Source organism: Seriola dumerili, unplaced genomic scaffold, assembly GCF_002260705.1.
Source record: "Seriola dumerili isolate Sdu_G_001 unplaced genomic scaffold, Sdu_1.0 BDQW01000149.1, whole genome shotgun sequence".
NCBI lineage: Eukaryota > Metazoa > Chordata > Actinopteri > Carangiformes > Carangidae > Seriola > Seriola dumerili.
In genome coordinates, this window is record NW_019174404.1 from 21,745,302 (window position 1) to 21,764,110 (window position 18,809).

At 42.5% G+C, this 18,809-nt stretch overlaps 1 protein-coding gene across 2 annotated transcripts; it reads right to left on the reverse strand.

The window, feature by feature from the left end:
- Nucleotides 1–342: 342 nt before the first annotated feature.
- On the reverse strand, nt 343–18,381 carry enpep (glutamyl aminopeptidase). Of its 2 annotated transcripts, XR_002665293.1 has the most exons (21): nt 17,558–18,381; nt 14,624–14,765; nt 12,921–13,055; nt 12,676–12,796; nt 11,262–11,416; nt 9,382–9,495; nt 9,168–9,302; nt 8,989–9,054; nt 8,819–8,884; nt 8,046–8,206; nt 6,886–6,968; nt 6,583–6,719; nt 6,075–6,130; nt 5,833–5,983; nt 5,192–5,265; nt 4,917–5,021; nt 4,474–4,647; nt 3,150–3,290; nt 1,613–1,694; nt 765–1,004; nt 343–630 (listed from the first exon to the last, which is right to left on the reverse strand). XR_002665293.1 is itself a non-coding variant. In XM_022751291.1 (20 exons), the coding sequence occupies exons 1-20, from the start codon at nt 18,184–18,186 to the stop codon at nt 858–860; spliced, it is 2,874 nt and encodes a 957-aa protein (XP_022607012.1). In that variant the 5' UTR covers nt 18,187–18,381; the 3' UTR covers nt 343–857. The 2 variants fall into 2 exon arrangements, 1 of the variants encoding a protein (XP_022607012.1); XM_022751291.1 differs by having other exon boundaries at nt 343–1,004.
- Between the last annotated feature and the right edge of the window lie 428 nt (nt 18,382–18,809).

Genomic DNA, 18,809 nt, shown 5'->3' on the forward strand with positions numbered 1-18,809 from the left:
ATGACGCACGCAAACACCCCCAAGGTGCACATGTTGCGAGCTAGTCAAACCCTAAGCCTAACCCTCACGGGTGCCTTGGTAGTGGAACAGGCCGTGTGTTTTGGACAAAAGGTGCTTTGAATAAAAATGGTTCGCCCTGTCAGCACAGACTGTCAGGCCAACCTTTGAGGAAAAATCTCGTTGTGTTAACGTGATGAAGACATAATATTCATAATGAACCTACACTGTGATCATGAGAAGTCCGACACCTAACGTTCAAAATAGTTTTTATTCAGTTCGACAGAGAGTATCATACAAACATTTGTATTTGTGACAAAATAATTCAGGCTTTTTTTTTTTTTTTTATATATATAAGTTAAAGTTTTACAAAAAAATATTGAAGAGACTATAAATATCCTTCAGGATCAGAAATGATTGTTAGTAGAGATGAGAGATCTTCAGTGATCAATAACAACCTTCTTACCGACATGATAAGAGAACACAGTACAACAACTATCAGAGTTAATTTACATGAAACAGGAGCTCACTGTTTAATTAGTGACAGCAGTAGTAAATGACAACATGACTGTTTCTGCTGACTGGACTGAGACTGGACGTGGACTCTTGTGGATCACAGACTTGGACTTAGATCTGTTGAGGAATGAATTTAACTGATGTAAAGAACTCATAAGAAAGAAAGTGGTTATTTGTTTTTACTGTTGCCCCCCCCCCCCTCCTCAAACAGAACCTAATCTCAGCCTGAACTCCCCGTGTACAGTACGTACTGACTGGGAGAAGACCACATGTACAGCAGCAGGGGACTGTGATGATCTGGTCCTTCAGTTACAGAGTTCCTGTCTCCAGTCACTGCTGCTGTCTCAGGCCACGTTGGCCTCCAGCCAGCCCGCGATCTCGCCCCCGTTCCTCCTGATCCACGCGATGTTGTTCCTCACCGTCTCCAGGGCCTGCTTCCGGGGCATCTCCCCAGCTCCAGCATCTGGAGTCAGACCGAAGAAATGCTCCATCTACAAGACCAGCAGAGAGACACGTGTCACCGGAGACCTGGACCCAAACCGACAACCTCTATTGACAAAACCAGATATTATATCTTGCTCACAGCCGTCGTTCAGTGATACCCTTTCGTTGATTTGCTTTTTGGTCTGATTCTTTATCGATTTCCTCAACGAGTCCTGATCAGTTTTTTAGGATCGGTCTGTGTCCTCCTCTCCTGAAAAGTGATGCCCACGTTGACAGGGGGGGAGGTGGGGCCCTTGCATAATTTGTGGAGTCCTACACAACGTGCATAGTGAGGCTCTGAAAAACATGCTGGTGTTGCGTGGAAGTCCGTTCCCCTTGAGATAGTGTTTCCCTCCCTTTACAAGACTGTTTCCTGTAGCAGCTTCTTTATATCTTCTCTATATAAAAGTGTTTACAGTGCCAAAAATAGACTCAACTGTGAACTCATTTCCTGGTTATAAAACTGGACCAGAGATTCATTTTCCTTCTAAAACACACATTTGTATCATTATAATATGAATATAGGATTTCATATTAAGTGTACAGGTTCCTGACACACACACACACACACACACGCACACACACACACACACACAGAGCAAAGGAAACAGCTGACCTTCCACAGCTGGAGCTCTGTGTTGTAGGTGGTGGTGATTCGACTGAGCAGACGACCGAGGTTCCTGTCGTTGATGGTGTACCTGTGAACAGAGGACGTTCAGGACCACCACCAGGTAAACACAGATGAACACAAACATGTTTGACTGAAGGTCGACAACTACAACACGATGTAGTTTTGATGTAAAACGAGGTGACATGGTTTTGGGTTCTAACCTAATCTGACTGAACTTCGCAGTTCTGTTTTTAGTCTTATCTTATCTTCTTTATTCAGACACATGTTTAGTCACTTTAACAGCTTTCATCCTCATCAGCTGATACAGGGTCACATGGTGCTGCAGTCTTCCTCCAAACACACCCTGGAATCATTTTATGACAACAAGAGGTCAGGTTTGTGACTGTGTGAGTCACAGCTAAAGTCAGAGCTGACGTAATCATGTTGCGATATTAAGTCCATAGAACAGTTTTTGGATATTTTTAGCTTACGGTTATATTTGCTATTTGCATCAGCTCATGGAGCTGTGAGGCCGTTTCCAGTCCACACGAGCAGAAAGGGTTTAGAAACAAGCTGGTAACACGTGGCCTGTGAAAAGCCTCTGACTGTGTGACTGTGTTATATTTTGTCACAGCATCAAACATCACATGGATCTGTCTATCTTCAAACATTACCCTGTGTTAGATCCTGTGCTTGCTTACACTTTTATGTCCTCTGGGCTTTTATTTTTGGACTTTTTTTTTTTTACACTTCACTTCCTTTTCCTGTCTGTCCACCAATCGACTGTCTCTGCCAAATGAGAAAAACGAATAGAGCATGTGATTTTGTTTTTGGTTTAGAATTAAAAAATAAAAAAAAACCCATATGAATTAGTTTTTGGTTTCAAACTAAAATAATGATGAAAGGAAAATAAAAAAAATGATGATGAAAATGATCAATGACCATTAAAGGTTCTGGACTCCTATTCCTATTTTACCATCTGAATGTTCTCAGGGTCTCTCCTCTTGTTTCGAGGCAGTTTTATGGATGTTGGATGTTATCATTTCCTTGGGAAGTATAAGTCAAACTGAATAATATCTGTGTCTCAGCCCCCCCCCCCCTTCACCTCTCCCCCCGGGGAGGCCTTTGGCTCTCTCTCCTGGTCTTGTCCTGCCAAACATCTCTGTCCATTACTGACCACATCTCGTTTCTCCCTGATGATTAAAATGCTGTCCAGAACTATGACTTCAATGACCAGAGAACATAGAGAATGTTTTATTCTCCACCTCCCTCTATAACGTCATCAGTGTGTACAGGTCTGAGGTGGGTGGACCTGTGGGTGCACTGGGTTTTCACAGGACAGTTGGATTCAAGTCAAAGCGAAGACGCTAAGTGGCTCGTGAACCTGCAACATGGTGAAGTGGCCCCCGACACTGATAGTACAGTCCGTCAGACATCGTGTTTCTCTGTCGAAGAGCTAATGCAGCGTAAAGCTTCAGTTGATAAACGTCTCAGCCTGTCTGTCTCTGTCAGCTGTGGGTGGAGTCTTGGTGGACTGACTGACCTGTTGACCAGATAGTCCCAGTTCAGTGTGGTCCAGTCCCAGGCCATGCTCTGTCCCAGGGGGTTTAAGGACACGTAGCGCACCACGGTGAACAGGTCCTGACTCCTCACCACGTTCTCATTCTTGGTGGCCTCCAGGAGCCTGTGGGGCAGAACAGAGGTGTTTCTCTCCACATAATGAAGCTGCACCGGGTCAGACTCTACCAACAGCTTCACTCACAGTGTCAATGCCTCCGGCCGAGTGCAGCGAAGTTGACCTTTGACCTTTTGGATTTAAAATGCCATCACTTCATTTTATCCTTATTGACATTTGAGTTAAATTGTGTGACAGTTAGGGTATGAATTTGTGACCAAAATCGTGGTTTGTGAGGTCACACTGACCTTGACCTTTGACCACAGAAATTTCATCAGTTAATCCAAATTTGAAGAAGTTCTGCGAAGGCGTTACTGAGATATTGCGTTCACAAGAATGGGACAGAGGGACAGACAACCTGAAAACATAACGCCACTGTTGTTTTCCATATACTGGGATTGTCAGTGATTAGCAACAACATTGACTTTGATGCATTATTATTTTTTGTGTTGTGTCAGATTTAAAACCAAAGCTCACACTTGTGACCTCAGAGGAAAAAAATATGTGTATAAAAAGAATAAAAAGACTGTAATAAAAATATAATATATTAATATTATTTTACACTTTCACTGAATGAATTTTTCTGTCCTGATCATAACTACCAAACATTCAATCTCTTTGAAGATTCTGATCCTTTAAATGCAGTTTGTTAACATAACACCTCTGTTGTTTTTTTTTATGAATCAAAAAAAAAAAATGAAAAATGTCCCTAAAGACGCTCAAGGGTTAAAACACAGACCTCTGTCCACAGTGAGACATCAGGGGAAAAAACAGCCACATCTCATCTGTGTTGTGCAAACCATAAACCTGCATCACTGCCAGCATCCAGTGAGCAGTGGGACAAAGTGCGTGTCTGCATTTAACGTGAGCGGACACACAGCCCCAGCCTGAAACACCACAGATACGTCTGAATATTTACACATGATTCAAACCATTTGAAGAAGATTTTGTAACAACAAAGCTTTCTGTTATGGTTAAACCAAGTGCAGCTTTACAAAAAATAAATCTCTGGCATCTGCAGGTAAAAACAGGATGTCCATGTGTCCATCCACTATTGGCTCATCTCTGGTTCCAGGTGATGTCACCGTTAGGTATACCCACTGTAGTACCGCACACGTGATCTCAGCAGGGCTAGAATGCAGTGGAAGGTTATCAGATTGGACGCTGTGTATAGTTGAGACGTTCTGCTTACTTGTAGAGAAGGTGGACGTCCTCCACAGAAGCCAGTCCATACAGCAGCTTGTCCTTCTCCTGAGCCAGAGACGAGTCTTTGTACTTCTGGAACATGGTGTTCCACTTGGCCACATTGCCGGAGTTCTTCATGCCGTACCGGTAGACCAGCAGCCTGAGGTTCACCGCCACGCTGCTGCAGGTCAGAGGGGTCAGGAGACTTTGAGGTCATGTCACCAGAGAGGAAACACTTCATGTGACACAACACACAGTTGTTTTTTAAAGCATCACCAGTAAATATCAGGTCAGGATGAATCAAAGAGCAATAGTTCTTGATGTCATGTGGTTCATTCTGCTGGTTATGCACACAAATGATTAAAATACAACACATTCCAGTTGCAGGTCTGTTACTGTAGAATACTTTATTATCTGTGTGTGAGGAATAAAACAGCAGAGTGTTGTTACCCGAGACCTCCATCGATCCATTGGTCAAAGATACGAGAGGCTTCTTTCAGAGCCTCTTCATCCCCCATCTGGCAGGCCAGACTGAGCACGGTCTCCCTCAGTAACCTGCCACACACATCCAAACCACCATCTTACATCAGCTGATAAAGTAGTGCATGGGTAAGACACATGTTCATTGACAGCCGCTCACTGATCAGACCAGGGGGAGACCTGAGGTGTTGTCTGTGATGGACATGAGAGTGGCTGGTGTAGTTGTGTGATGGGTCCTGGTGTACCTCTCTGTCTGTGTGCCAGTATCATTCCATCCAAGTTGTGTAGAGATTTGTTTCACATGATCACGGAAGAGTTTCTAGAGGAAAGAAAGAAGAACATGGTTCTTAATCAGCACAGGGAAACTACACAAAACCTCACTGATCCACTTCAACTGTTTCGAGGAGTACAAGTGATTACTGGACCATATATATATATATATATATATACTGTATGTATGTATGTGTTTCCATATATATGTATATATTTGTGTTTTGTCTGTTTGCATGTGTTTTCTTAAGTTGCAGTGTGTTGAGCGTTCTTGGAAAATTAGGTGAAGAAACCGGTATCTTCACTTAGTTGTGCTGTAAATATTAAAATTCATATCGTAACTTATTATTTGTTTGTATCCAATACAGGTGTTTCCTGCTTTGAACTCTTAGTGCAATTAACCTTTGAACACCATCCACAGCTGTGGTGTAATGAATGATATATATTGATTTATGATTTAAACTAAAATGTTTCATAGAATGCAAAAAAAAAAAAATGACGTGTTGATTTTGCTGAGATGGTTGGTTGAAAATTTAGATCACAATTAAACGTAATGGTGATATGATGTTTGAAATGAGACATCTTTTACACCCGGACGGACCGGCCGCCTGCTCACCTGGAACTTCTTGTAGATCGTAGCGTTGCCTGACAGCATGTCCCGGACATAGGCGATAGAGGAGGCCAGGCGGTCCCAGACAATGTAATCAGTCTCATTCTTCAGGTACATGGTGAGATTGAAGGCATTACCATAATCTATGATGTCTGCCCTGAATAGAGAGAGGAAGCAGGGTTTACAGTCTCTGTAAATGACCGGAGACGTGAAAGTTCAGACGGTGTTTGATCTGAGGGAACTCTCACCTTGCAAGTGCAAAAACATCATCAATGTAGCTCGTACGATCAGCAGCGTCAAACTCCTGTTTCAGACAGAAAAGTGAGTCAAACAGAAGATGAAGTTAGCATCCAAGGTAAATGTAAATTTAAATAATAATCATTTTTTAAATAATATACCTGTGTCTGTTAGTTTTAAACCTACAATTGATTTAATATAGGTTTAAGAGAATGAAAATAAAGGTATAAAGGGTCACTGTTTTTCTTAGGTTCTGGAGAATAAAGTTTCAATATCTCTAAGTTATAAAGTTATGAGGAAAAAGTTTAATATAAGAAGATAATGTTATAAAATAAAGCCAGCCAAAATTCTGTTATGTTTAGTTTTAGTTTTTTCTTATATAGATTTTGATTACAAAATGACTTTAGTCTCTAAACATTACAACTTTTTCCTTTAAATATTTGAACTTTATTCTGAAAATCCCTGCGTGTAACATTGTAAAAACAACACGACAGCAGACGTCTCTGAGGACAGCTTTACCGTGTGGTTGTTCTGAAGCTGCTGACTGATGGCGGTCCACATGAGGTTGTCGTGGTTGACTCTGTAGAATCCAATGTGATCATTGTTGACTTTCAGCAGACCGTCCACAGAGGGAGAGTAGTCACTGATGACGTGCTCTGATAATCAACAGTCAGTAGTTAGTGTGTGGAAATGGATATTTGAACTGGATCAAGTGTATTATTCTTTCTCCCCTGTTTAACTATTAGGTGCCATTATGAGGAGATAGATCAAATTTGACACACTTCACTGACTGGTTTAAAAGCTGATTATTGATCACACTACCTGTGCTGCTCTTGTTAAACATGGACAACATATTCTTGTCACTTTTCACAGAGTGCCATTTCACTGGGATCATCCATTTGTACCTGTAACAGAAGCACATTCACTTTAAACCTTTAAACCATACATTTTCATTTAATTGTTCAAAGCTGCAGTTATCATCTTTCATGACTCTGCTTTGGAAAAAGTTCTGGCACTTTAGCTGCTTAGATGCTATGCTATGTTCAACAGCTGGTCTCTAAAGCTGGATTTCTTCTTCTGTGTCACACCCACTCTTTGTGTGTTGTAATCTGAGTTTCTCTGTTCTTTGTTTTGGTAGCCGCTCTGGTATCGTGTGCATGTTAGTGAACCGTTGGTCCTCCCCACAGACACAGGCTCTGCCCACAAGTGAAATGGCTCAGTGCAATACGCAGCGTTCAGGTGAGTGCGACCTTTCATAATTTCCCTCACTGAAGAAGAAACCTAAAATAAATCTAAAGAGGCCTCAGACAAAGAAAGATGAGACCAGAGCACAGGTGGACTGGACTGAGGGCTTTCAACTCAGACTGTCAAAACATAAAGTTTTTAAAGTCTTTACCGGCTCCATCAGTGTCATTTGTGTGGCCGGTCCTAGTGGATCAGTCCAAGGCTGAATTTCCTTCCCAGTCCGACCATGGAGCAAATACTGGTCTGGTTTTACTGAGAGGGTCCAGCTGGACTCAGAACAGTTATTTCTTCTCATCCATGTGTCAGTAACTTAATGGTTCATAATGTTACATGTCTGTTCATTAGTGACGGCTACTTGTTGTGGTCTGAGATGCTGGTGGTCGAGTGCGACATCTAGTGGCAGTGATGATCATTTACAGGCGCACCAGATCTATGGCAACTACATGCGTAGGCTTTAAGGTTACGTTGTAGCCGGTGGAGCTTGTTGAGAGTGAAGACACGAGAAGTTAAAGAAAGACTTAGTAGTTTTCTTCTTGTCAGTAACAAATGACTGACTTCTGCTCACTGCTATGTATGAAAGAATGAACATGAACACAGCAACTTCATGCAGCTAGCCAGTATTTATCAGCCTTTAGTCTTTTTGCAGTGTTTGATGGGTAATATTACCAAAATAGAACAAATACCATCGTAATCCACTTCTACACAGCTCTGAGGATTTGTTATTTCTATCCTCTTACCCAAGAGGTGAGGGGGGCAGGCTGGCATCAGCTTGAGGATCCAGGAGGAAACGCTTCTGGCTCAGTTTGGCATTCGTCTCTGAGACAGACAGGTCCAGCACAGGATAACCCATCTGATTGGTCCATGTGTCCATCACCTCTGCAACAGGCAAGCCACTCACCTGAGTACAGAGAGGTGAAAGTGTGAAAGTTACAGACAAATGTTTTTTTCTGTCTGTGTGTGAGATTCAGATTGATCACAGAGCTGGAGTCAGGATGTGGTTAGCCTAGCATAGCATAAAGACTAGAAGCAAGGGGAAGGAGCTAGTCTGGCTCTGTCCATCACATCTGAGGCTCACTGATTAACATTTTTTATTCCATACACAAACAGAGAAGGGGTTGTGTACTGGAACTGTCTCTTGGCACAGTGAGCGTATGAGCCAATAACAACCCACGCTATACAGTAGGGGGAGACACTGTACAGAAGCACTAAGTGGATGGATACACTTCTGTTTATCAGGAAGTAGTTTGAGCTGATGACTCCTTTTAAAACCACTAATTGTTATCTCTGAGTAAAGATTGTGAATCACTGAGCTTTTCCAGGTGATGGTACGTGTATTTTTGAACTTTGGACATCTTGAGGCAAACTGTTTTTATGCTAAGCTGTCCTGACTCCAGTTCTGTACTTAACACTCAGACATGACACATCACATCCATCTTCTGAGCTCACATTCATAACATCAATCTGGCCTTGCACAGAAACTGAGGATAAAACTGATAAAGCTCAAACTCACACTGGCAAGTGATGCCCAGAAGTTGGCTGTTTTGGCGTTATTGAAGTAGTAGTCTTTCAAATATTTCTGGTGAAAGATGAAAAAGAATTAAAAACAAACAGAAACAGCCTTTAATGAACATTAATCGTTGGCAATGATCTGTCATGAAGCTGCAGCAATGTTCGCCTTACCCGACAGCCGTCTCTGAACATGTCTTTACCCATCCAGTCCTCCAGCATCCGAAGAATGGACGCTCCCTGCAAAGAGTTGGATAATTTCCATGATACTGTTTGTCTGTGTTGATTTGTCATGGTTTCCACAGGAATCAAGGTATTCTGAACATTACACTGAGGTTTTCCGGCGGTCATACCTTGCTGTATGAGATGCCATCAAACACGGAGGTGATCTCTGCTGGGGTGGACACGTTCACAATGATTGGGTGAGAGGAGAGGAGGGCATCATCCACCATCACAGGAAGCACGTCGCTGATGATCATGATGTCTCGCTGTGGACAACAGTTAATGAGCAATCCTCAACATGACTGGTCTATTGTCAGTGTGACTGATGGTTAAACGAAGACTCACCATGCCCCATGTAGGTTCAGCTCTCTCCACACCAACGTACTCAAAGAAACTGGCAAAGCCCTCATTCAGCCAGAGGTCATCCCACCAGTCCATCGTCACTATGTTCCCAAACCACTGGAAAAAGACAATGAACATGAGCTTTAAGGGTCCAAACAAAGGAAGGTGTGTATGGAATTGAATCTATATCCTGGCAGGTTTCAATCTGGATCAGTGTCTACCATTGAAAACAGTGAGGGGCAGACCACTGTGAGCTTCAGTGTAAATCTCTCATATTCAATTTTGTTGAGAAAAGTTGTTGATGGACTATAAACACACCAAGCACTTTATTAGGAACACCTGTACACCTGCTTATTCAGGCATTTAATCATCAGCCAATCATGTGTCAGCAGTGTATAAACTCCTGCAGATCCAGGTGAGGAGCTTCAGTTAATGAGGAAACATAGAAACATGTGACCTCAGTGACTTTGAGCTTCATGATTGTTGGTCTGAGTGTTTCTCAAACTGCTGTTCTCCTGGATTTTCACTCAGTTTTTACTCAGAATGGAGCAACAACAAAAGCATCCAGTGAGCAGCAGCTCTGTGTTGATGAGAGAGGTCAGAGGTCAAAGGAGAATGGGCAGACTGGTTAGAGCTGACAGAAAGACTATAGTCACTCAGATAACCATTCTTTACAGCTGTGTTGAGTAGAAAAGCTTCAGCGTGAACAACACATCCAACCTTGAGGTGGATGGACTACACTAAAACCAGTTACCAGTTCAGGATGGATGGAGCTCACTGAGACCAGTTGAGTGAAGGAGCAGTAGAAACTCAGTGTGTTCCAAACATGAAACAGACTGTTATCAGTTTGATGCAACCACGTGATGGGAAAAAAAACAAATCCATCAAATCAGCTCACTGTTCTTTTGACAATGCTTTTATCTTTATTTCACATAGAGAGTTCAGAGTTCCCAACTGTAAATGTTTAAAATCCCTAATGTGTTATTGTTCAAGCTTTTTATGATGCATGATGGGAACAAATCTTTCCAGCATATCAGCTGTTACATGGTGATGACAGATAAGATGTCATGAGGCAGTCAATAAAGTTTTATGAACTATTCAAAGATACAGCAGTGAGGGATCAATGGTGGTTCATTTTGAATGTGTCCTCTGGGTGACAGAGTTTAATACTGTATAAACACAGTACCAGGTTTACCAGTGTATGTTATTGAAGCTTGTTTGGATAGATGGACTAAATTCCTAATTCTTACAAGTCCCACAAATATTTAAATAAACGTCATACAACAGAGTTTGTGATTATTTGTGTAAATATTATGAATTATAAAATATCAATATTTTTTTTATTGAAAAGATCTTTAAAAACATAACAAACTTTTAAAATTCCTGCCTGTATTAAAGCCTCTGTGATAAACCAGAGTGGAGACTGTGGAGCTTCCTACATGTTTCCTCTGCTCTCAGTTCAGTCCTGAATGTTTGACCGTTATTTAAAATAAAAAGTGCTGTGGGAATGTATCATTTGGCCTCCATATTTTTAAGTTGTCGGATGTGGGCAGCCAAAATTTTTGAGATTTTCAAGTGGGCCATGAGTTGGAAATGGTCGGGAACCACTGTAGTAGATGCCACTCCTGTAGAGTGGCAATGCTTGGACATGAAATATAGTGAAGAAGAAGTATAAAGCAGGATACAATAGAAATACTCAAGTATAAGTACTTAAAAAGAGTACACCATTTGTGTAATCTTTTAGACATATGCAGAATAGCAAAGTGAAAAACATGTCCAGTGTGTAAAGTCTTGGATGCCACTTCTAGATTCTGACACGTGCAGCATGTGGTTCCATTACACAAATAAAACAAAGTTAGTAATAAGTAACTAGACAGTGGTACCTGGTGAACCAGCTCGTGGGCGATAACACTGGCCACTCGCTGCTTGTTGTAGGAGGAAGACTGGCTCTCATCATACAGCAGGTTGGTCTCTCTGTAGGTGATCAGGCCCCAGTTCTCCATGGCACCGGTCCCAAAGTCAGGGATGGCTATCTTATCTGGATTGAGACAACGCAGAGATCCCACAGAAGTAAGACCTTGTCATGTTTTTTATGGCGTCACTGCATTATGTCACTGTGAGATATTATCTTGACATATACCAGCAATATAGCCATCAGATGAAATATGAAATATGAAACACTGATCTTTCTTCTAGCACCTTCAGTAGAACACGTTTCCCTCTTGTACACAAGAAAGATTAAGATCAACTGAGTAGATTACCATGAACTTTATTGATCAACAGTACCCATGAGAGTTTATATGTACTGAAGTTCTCATGCACAGATTTGATGACTTTTCAGCTGCTGAACTCACAGAGGAACTGATAAACAGCTTGTTTTCAGTGGAACTAGCTTTAAGATGCTTTTGCTTTCATTAGGACAATTACTACTGGACATGATTCATTTCTGTGGGGTCCTTATCATTCATTCATTCATTTTCTACCGCTTATCCTCTAGTAGGGTCGCGGGGGGGCTGGAGCCTATCCCAGCATGGGGTCCTTATCTTGGGAGGTCAATACTGCGAAACTTCAGTACTGTGAAACATTATAAAGACCCACTGGGTCTGGCTTCACACTGACATTAAACTGCACATGGATGTCCTTACTCCAACTGGTATCATAAATTACTCTCTGGGCTGTGAATGAGTGATTCATGCATTTACAGTAACTGAGGCTTTATGAGAATGAAATGGTTGTATTCTTTCACCTTTATTGCTTGCCTTATCACCATAATCACTTGCTCAGCATCATGATCCCATCACTGTCCACAAACAACCATACAGTACATCTCTGTATGCCGATGACTGTTTGATATATGTTGGAAGGCTTTGGACTGTCTGATTTAAATCTCTGGAATAAGTGAGGGTTATTACCTCTGCATGAGGTCGTAAATAACTTGTAAATGTGTCTGATATTCCAACAAATATACAAACAAATATATGTTACTTATTTTACATTGATGGGTGTAAATAAACAATTCTGCTCAGTCCCATAATTCTAAAATCAGTGCTGTACCCAGGTGCATTATTCTGTTTTTGAGTATTTTATCAGCACAGATGGGCTATGATGCACTGTCCGACATCCACATTTATTTGGAATAGTCAACACTCTAGAATAAAACTGAAGCCACTAACTGTTAGACTTGTCATTCTTATTATGAACACACTGTGACCCCAGAAACAAAGCATGTATCTCACTGTGATCACTGTGTAGTGATAAGAGGTTTCCATTAACATGAAGCAGTTTATCTAAACTTACCCAGTTTTTGGATGGAGTACGTCATGTTGAAGTATTCCTCAAAGTAATCAAAGATGACCTTGGTGGTGTCGGCTGCATACTTTGCTGTTTTCAGCTGACTGGGCTGAGCATAAATCCTCAGCTGTGACAGCAGAGGAAGACAAAACACACAGGTGTGAGTGTGTGTATCAGGATGTGCCTGACAGTTTACATCTATTAGTTTCATTTGAACAGTGCTTTATTGTAACACGTGATGGTGAACTCACAGGAATTCCTCGAGCAGATTTTCTTTCCACGTGTTTAAACTGGTGCACTGCGAAACACACCAGATAGGTGCTCATTGGGATGGACTTCTCGAAAGATGTCTTCAGTTTGTTGTCAAGCAGATTTTGAGGGGTGCCCTGTAGAGGCGGAGCAAAAGGCTAATGGGTTACTGTGGGTGTCACTCAGCCTGTAGAGGGTGGAACCCCCGAGCCCCAAAACAGAGGCACAAGATTGATCCTTCTGCTGTTTGGTATTCACAGTGTTCACTCCGAGCCTGGCTTCCTCTGTCTTTGGTTTTTGTTCAGCTCAACCATGGAAATACTCACTCCACCTCCAGCAGCCAACAGGAGGCCAACAGGATTATGAACAGTTTTACTAGCAAGTATCTCAGTACATCAAGGAACTCAAAGCAGTCATTATTAGTAGTTATTAGTGGATTGTGACTTTTGAGGATTTTTCACATGGCTCTTCTCCCCAGTCAAAATGACTTGAATTAACGCAATAAAAAAAAGTAAAATAATTAAGGCAAAATTAAAAAAACTAAACAAGGCTGCTGTGATAGACCATTTCCATGACAGACAGGTTTCAGTAACTGTAACTCTATTCTGATTCCCAACCCTCCACCAGGGGGAAGGTTTTGCAAGTGGGCCAACTTAGATTTGCACAACAGAACAATTTTGGTGAAAAAATGTAATTATAAAAAATACATAAATTAAAAATATAAATAATGTTTTTAAATACTAAAGATTAGAAATGTTTTCATTGTTTTTTTCCCTCCTGTATTAAGGTCTATCACTGTGATTAGCCAATGATAGGAACTTTTATGTTGTCGGACCACATGGTATACTTGTTTGCTATCTCAGTCTGATAAAACATTACATCCATGACAAAGGAGGGAGGAGGATATCTATTTTGGAGGATCAAAATAGATAGTTGGTTAGCACTGTCAAACAAAAAAGAAAAATTGAGCCTTCTACATGTTTCTCCTGCTTTCAGCTCAGATCTGAATGTCATCATTAACGTTCGTATTGTTACGGGGTCAGATGTAGGATGCCAAAATGTTAGAGATTTTCAAGTGGGCCATGAGTTGGAAAAGGTTGAGAACCACTGATCTCAACTGATCAGAGTTAAAAGTAGAAAGCTGTAAAACCATCTAAAACATACACATGATCACCTCATCACAGACAGCAAAATGAAACTTCTGGCCCAACATATGCCTGGGTCATCAGCCCAAGTCTGGCCCATACACTTCCACATCTGGGCAGATTCTGGTTGTTATCCTGTGGTAATGACTGACAGCTGGAAGATTTTCTGTGTGCATGCCAGAAGTGGTCCAGATGTGAAAGTAGCATCTGACAATATGGGCCAGATTTGGGCCATGGAACTGGCATGACACTGGGCCAGAAGAAAAACAAACATGTGGCCCAAGTATGGACCAGATTTATTTTGCTCTCTTGGATACATGATACGATGCTGAAAGTCTATCCCATTCATGTTACATGTAGAAGACCCAAACAGCAGCATTGTTCTTGTGTTGTCTGTTTCAGTACAGTGTTATAAATGTAATAGACTTAGAGGCTAATTCAGATGTGTTATTATGGTTGACTTTGACAGGACAGAAGGATTTTGTGGATGAGGACAAATCCAGTGCTGTCCTGGGTGATGCTGCTGGAGAAATGTTTATCACTGTTGACTTGAGTCCTACCTCGACTGGCATGTTGGACAGAGCTTCATAATGAGCATCATGAACAATGGAGACCTTGAACGTGGCCTTCTTGTTGGGCTCATCGAAGCAGGGGAACGACTTGCGGGCGTCTGTTGGCTCATGATCAGTTGCAGCAATTTTTCTGGAGGTCAGAAGCAAATTATTATTCCACCTGGAAGTGTTTGACACCAAGAGCTTTACATTAGACAGTGTGGACTGATAAAATATGGTGGGTGATGTGTGTGTTGAGTCATTTTTACCATTTTGCCCTTGAAGATTTGAAATGTGGTTTGAATTTATGTGGAAAACAGAAAATCTACTGTACGTCTCTGCTTCACATGGTCTGATGAAGACCACTGGGATTGATTTATTCAATTTCTGTTTTCAAGGTCAATTATGAATTAATCTTCATTACTTTCTCATTTCTTGTTCTGAAAATGTTGGTTTTGTGGGACATAGAGAATAAAAACACACTTAAACAGCCATTAGAAAGATTTATTGATATGTTGAATGAGAGTTGATGTTTCTGTTTCTGTTCTTGTTGATGCTGTTTCACAAAAATAAACACTGACAAGTTTAACGAAAAAAACATTAGACAGCTTACCCCCAGGCTAACTCAACCATGGTAACAATCAACGACACCTGCGCTAACCACTAGCACGAACAACAAAAACTGGAAGGAATAATAACATAATTTGTGGTTTGCTAACATTGTTATGGAGAGAGCAAAGAGAAGAGAAAGCATTTTTTTTTCATATCAGGTTTTTCTTTTTATTGTTTCACTCTTCACTGAATTTCCAAAGGAAAACGTCCTTGTAACTGTCGAATTCTTCCAATAGACAAACATTTTCTGCTGGGGTAAATGGAGCTCAGCGGTTGGATTCGGTCGGCCATTTAATTTACCCAGAATTCATTGTACCACAGTCCGGCTTAAGATAGTCAAGAACTAAACTCAGCCTAGTCAGCCTAGTCAGACTTCAGGTAGATGCCTATATTCACTTGTTGCACAAAGCAGTTCAGTGCTTGACTATCTTAAGCTGTACAATGAATTCTGGGTAAATTAAGACTTCTTTCAAAATGAAAAAAATGGCCGAACTGCATCAAACCAATCACCTCTGTTTACCCCAGCAGAAAATGTTTGTCTTATGGAAGAATTCAAGTTACAAGGGCATTTAACTTGAAGAGTGAAACAATAAAAAGAAAAATGGGTAAGGTTTCCAATGTTTGTGGCTTAAAATGAGTCAGTGTTTATTTTTGGGAAACATTATACTGAGCTGTACTGTGAGCCAAACCAAGACTGGACCGACACTACAGACCAGTCTAAAATATCTTTGTGAACAAGCCCCTGGTCTGGTCTGGTCTGGTCTGGTCTGGTCTGGTCTAGACCCCCCTACCAGAATGAGCAGCTTCAGCCTGGTCTTGTCTTTGATGACAGTATATGTGGGCTTGTTCTATCCTTCAGAGCGGGAACACTTGTGGGATTAAACCTTTAGACACCAACAGTTCTGAGACGTGCTGTTTGTGAGGCGCTGCCAGGCTGAACAAACACCATCATTAACTGATATCAGTGCATAGTGAGATAATAACAGTTCATTACATAAACATCTGACTCAGTGTTGTGCATGATATTACTGCTCTGTTACTTTGTTTTCTGACAGCCTGATGACTGTGTCTCCGTCTGCAGCTGCTGTAGGATTGTAGCTGCAGTCAGACTATTAACAAACAGACTATAGGAGATACACATCACACTGATCCACTTCACCATCACTCTGTCACACGGAAGCCAACCATGATTGTCACATAGTCACAATCCAAAAAATTGTATCCAAGTAAAATATTTCTCTTTTGTTTTCTGTCCTGTATCTTTCCCAATCTCCCTATATTTGCATCCCAGTGTTAACATGGTTGGTTCTCTTGTTTTCTCTCCGTAAGGACAAGTCTTGAGAAAATGTGCCTGCTGGGGAAGGTGACTCGTGATATTAAATTATTTGTTTTAATCATACAAGTTAATAAACACACTTTTGCTGAAATTAGTTTTGCTGCTGTCTTTTGTCACTGCCATGTTTGGTTTCCTCTGTGTTAGGATTGTAGGTTTTCCAGGGTCAGGAGAGGGAGTGAGCGGGAACCCCACCACTGCTACTTGGCCTTGGTTTCTCCTAATGGATGAGGTGTTGGGACAGAGTCATTTCATCACCCCCCCTGTCCTGATTGCCTCCATCCCTGAGGACACACCAGGGCCAAGTGCAGCAGTGGAAGAGGAGGAGGAGGAGGAGGAGGAGGAGGAGGAGGATGAGGGGGAAGAGACTGAGGAGAAGTCAGTCAGGAGCAGCAGAAAGAAAGAGAAAGAGATGATAAGGTGTTACAGTTCATCACAGAGGACATGAGGCTGCAGAGAGAGGCAGAGGAGAGGATGAACAGATTGTTCTCTCTACTTGAGAGACTGGCTGAAAAATGAATTGAAATAATTGAAATATCAAATAAAGTTCGCAATGAAGACGGTACAACCACAACCCAAGCGGTCAAGGTTGCTAGGTGACAGGAGTGGGGGCTGTGTGACACAACAGTATGGGTGGGAACAGTTGGTGACGTAAAGCGGGAATTCTCTGTAGGCCAGACTGTCTCATTTCACTTCGCCTTTGCGGTCTACGATGGCTACGAAGGCCAAGACTTCAAAGGATGCGGCCCCTGAAGTGGGACACAGCTTAGATGTGAACATGAACCTGGACTCTGGATGTAAACCTGGACCCTGGATGTGAACCTGGACCCTGGATGTGAACCTGGACTCTGGATGTGAACCTGGACCCTGGATGTGAACCTGGGCTCTGGATGTGAACCTGGACCCTGGATGTGAACCTGGACTCTGGATGTGAACCTGAGCTCTCTTTTCTCTTTGTTCTGTGAACATGTGTGTTGTGTGTGTGTGTTGTCACTTACTTAGTGACCCCCTCCTCGTTGTAGATGACCCTGTAGAACCCCACCACGGAGCCGTTGAGCCAGCCCTGGAAGTCCAGGCTCAGCACGTACTGCTCCCCTGGTCCGGTGACGGGCAGCTCCTCTGCGGCCTCCACCACCACGTACTGCTGAGGTTTGTATTCAAAGCAGCTCTTCACTGGGATCTCCTTCTGCCCCCCCTGGCCATTCAGCATCTTCAGTCTGGGGATGGCGCTGACAAACGTCTCCCTGATGTGGAGCCACAGATGGCGGGTGGGCTTGTTGACCTCTAATTGGATGTCCACAGTGCCCGTGTAGGTGTCGTCGACCAGGTCCGGCTCCAGGAGCAGGTCATAGTGGACCGGCTTCACATAGTTGGGCAGACGGAAATTCTTCCAGTCCCCGCTGGAGTCGGTGGAAGGCGTGCAAGGCCCTCTGCCAGGCGGAGGGGGCTGGGGAGGCTCTGCTGTGGGGGGCGGGATGGAGGGGGTGGTGGTGTCTGGCTTGGAGAGGCCCACCCCGAGGCCCACCGCCAAAGAGCACACCACCACCGTCACACATATGATGACTGCATGCTTACCACGGATGCAGTAGCGCTTCTGTTGCTTCTCCATGTCCATGCTGTCCACCATGGTGACTTCAGAGCCTGAACTCTCACTGGACTGAGACACAGCTGTAGTCAGGTAAAAGGTCCTGAAGCTGACCTGGAGTCAGAGCTGTAGGCGGCGGCTCCCACAGTATTTGTATTCACTGTGTGAGCTGATCCACAGTCTCTGGTGCTGTGGGGTGGAGATAAGGAGGAGGAGGAGAAGTGAGGAGAGGAAATCGGTCAGACAGTGTAGAGAATTTCAAAGAGTGAGGGAGAGATTTATTCTGTGCTCAGAGTTAACACGCCTCCTCCTGTTAAACATCTACAATCTGTCTGTAAATCAACAGCTTTCAACTTTAACTGTGTGTGTGTGTGTGTGTGTGTGTGTGTGTGTGTGTGTGTGTGTGTGTGTGTGTGTGTGTGTGTGTGTGTGTGTGTTTGTGTGAGTGTTTGTGGTTTAAAACTGCTGCATGTTGTTCTCTGTGTGTGTGCATGTAAACACAATATGTAACTTTAGAAACAAGTGAACCTTTCTGTGTGTGTTTGGTTTGAATCCATCTGAGTGATATAAATGTAAAGTGAACTGGATGCAGTGGAATCTGTCCTGCTGACACGGGGGAGGGGGGGGGGTCTACATGACTTTAGCTGCTATTGCATTTGCTCTTT

Coding starts and splice junctions, on each gene's coding strand:
- enpep (XM_022751291.1), bottom strand. CDS start 18,186: ATGGTGGACAGCATGGACATGGAGAAGCAACAGAAGCGCTACTGCATC. Junction 9,496..11,261: donor CCCACGAGCTGGTTCACCAG/GTACCACTGTCT, acceptor GTCTTTTTCCAG/TGGTTTGGGAACATAGTGAC. Junction 1,695..3,149: donor TGGGACTATCTGGTCAACAG/GTCAGTCAGTCC, acceptor CTCTGTTCACAG/GTACACCATCAACGACAGGA.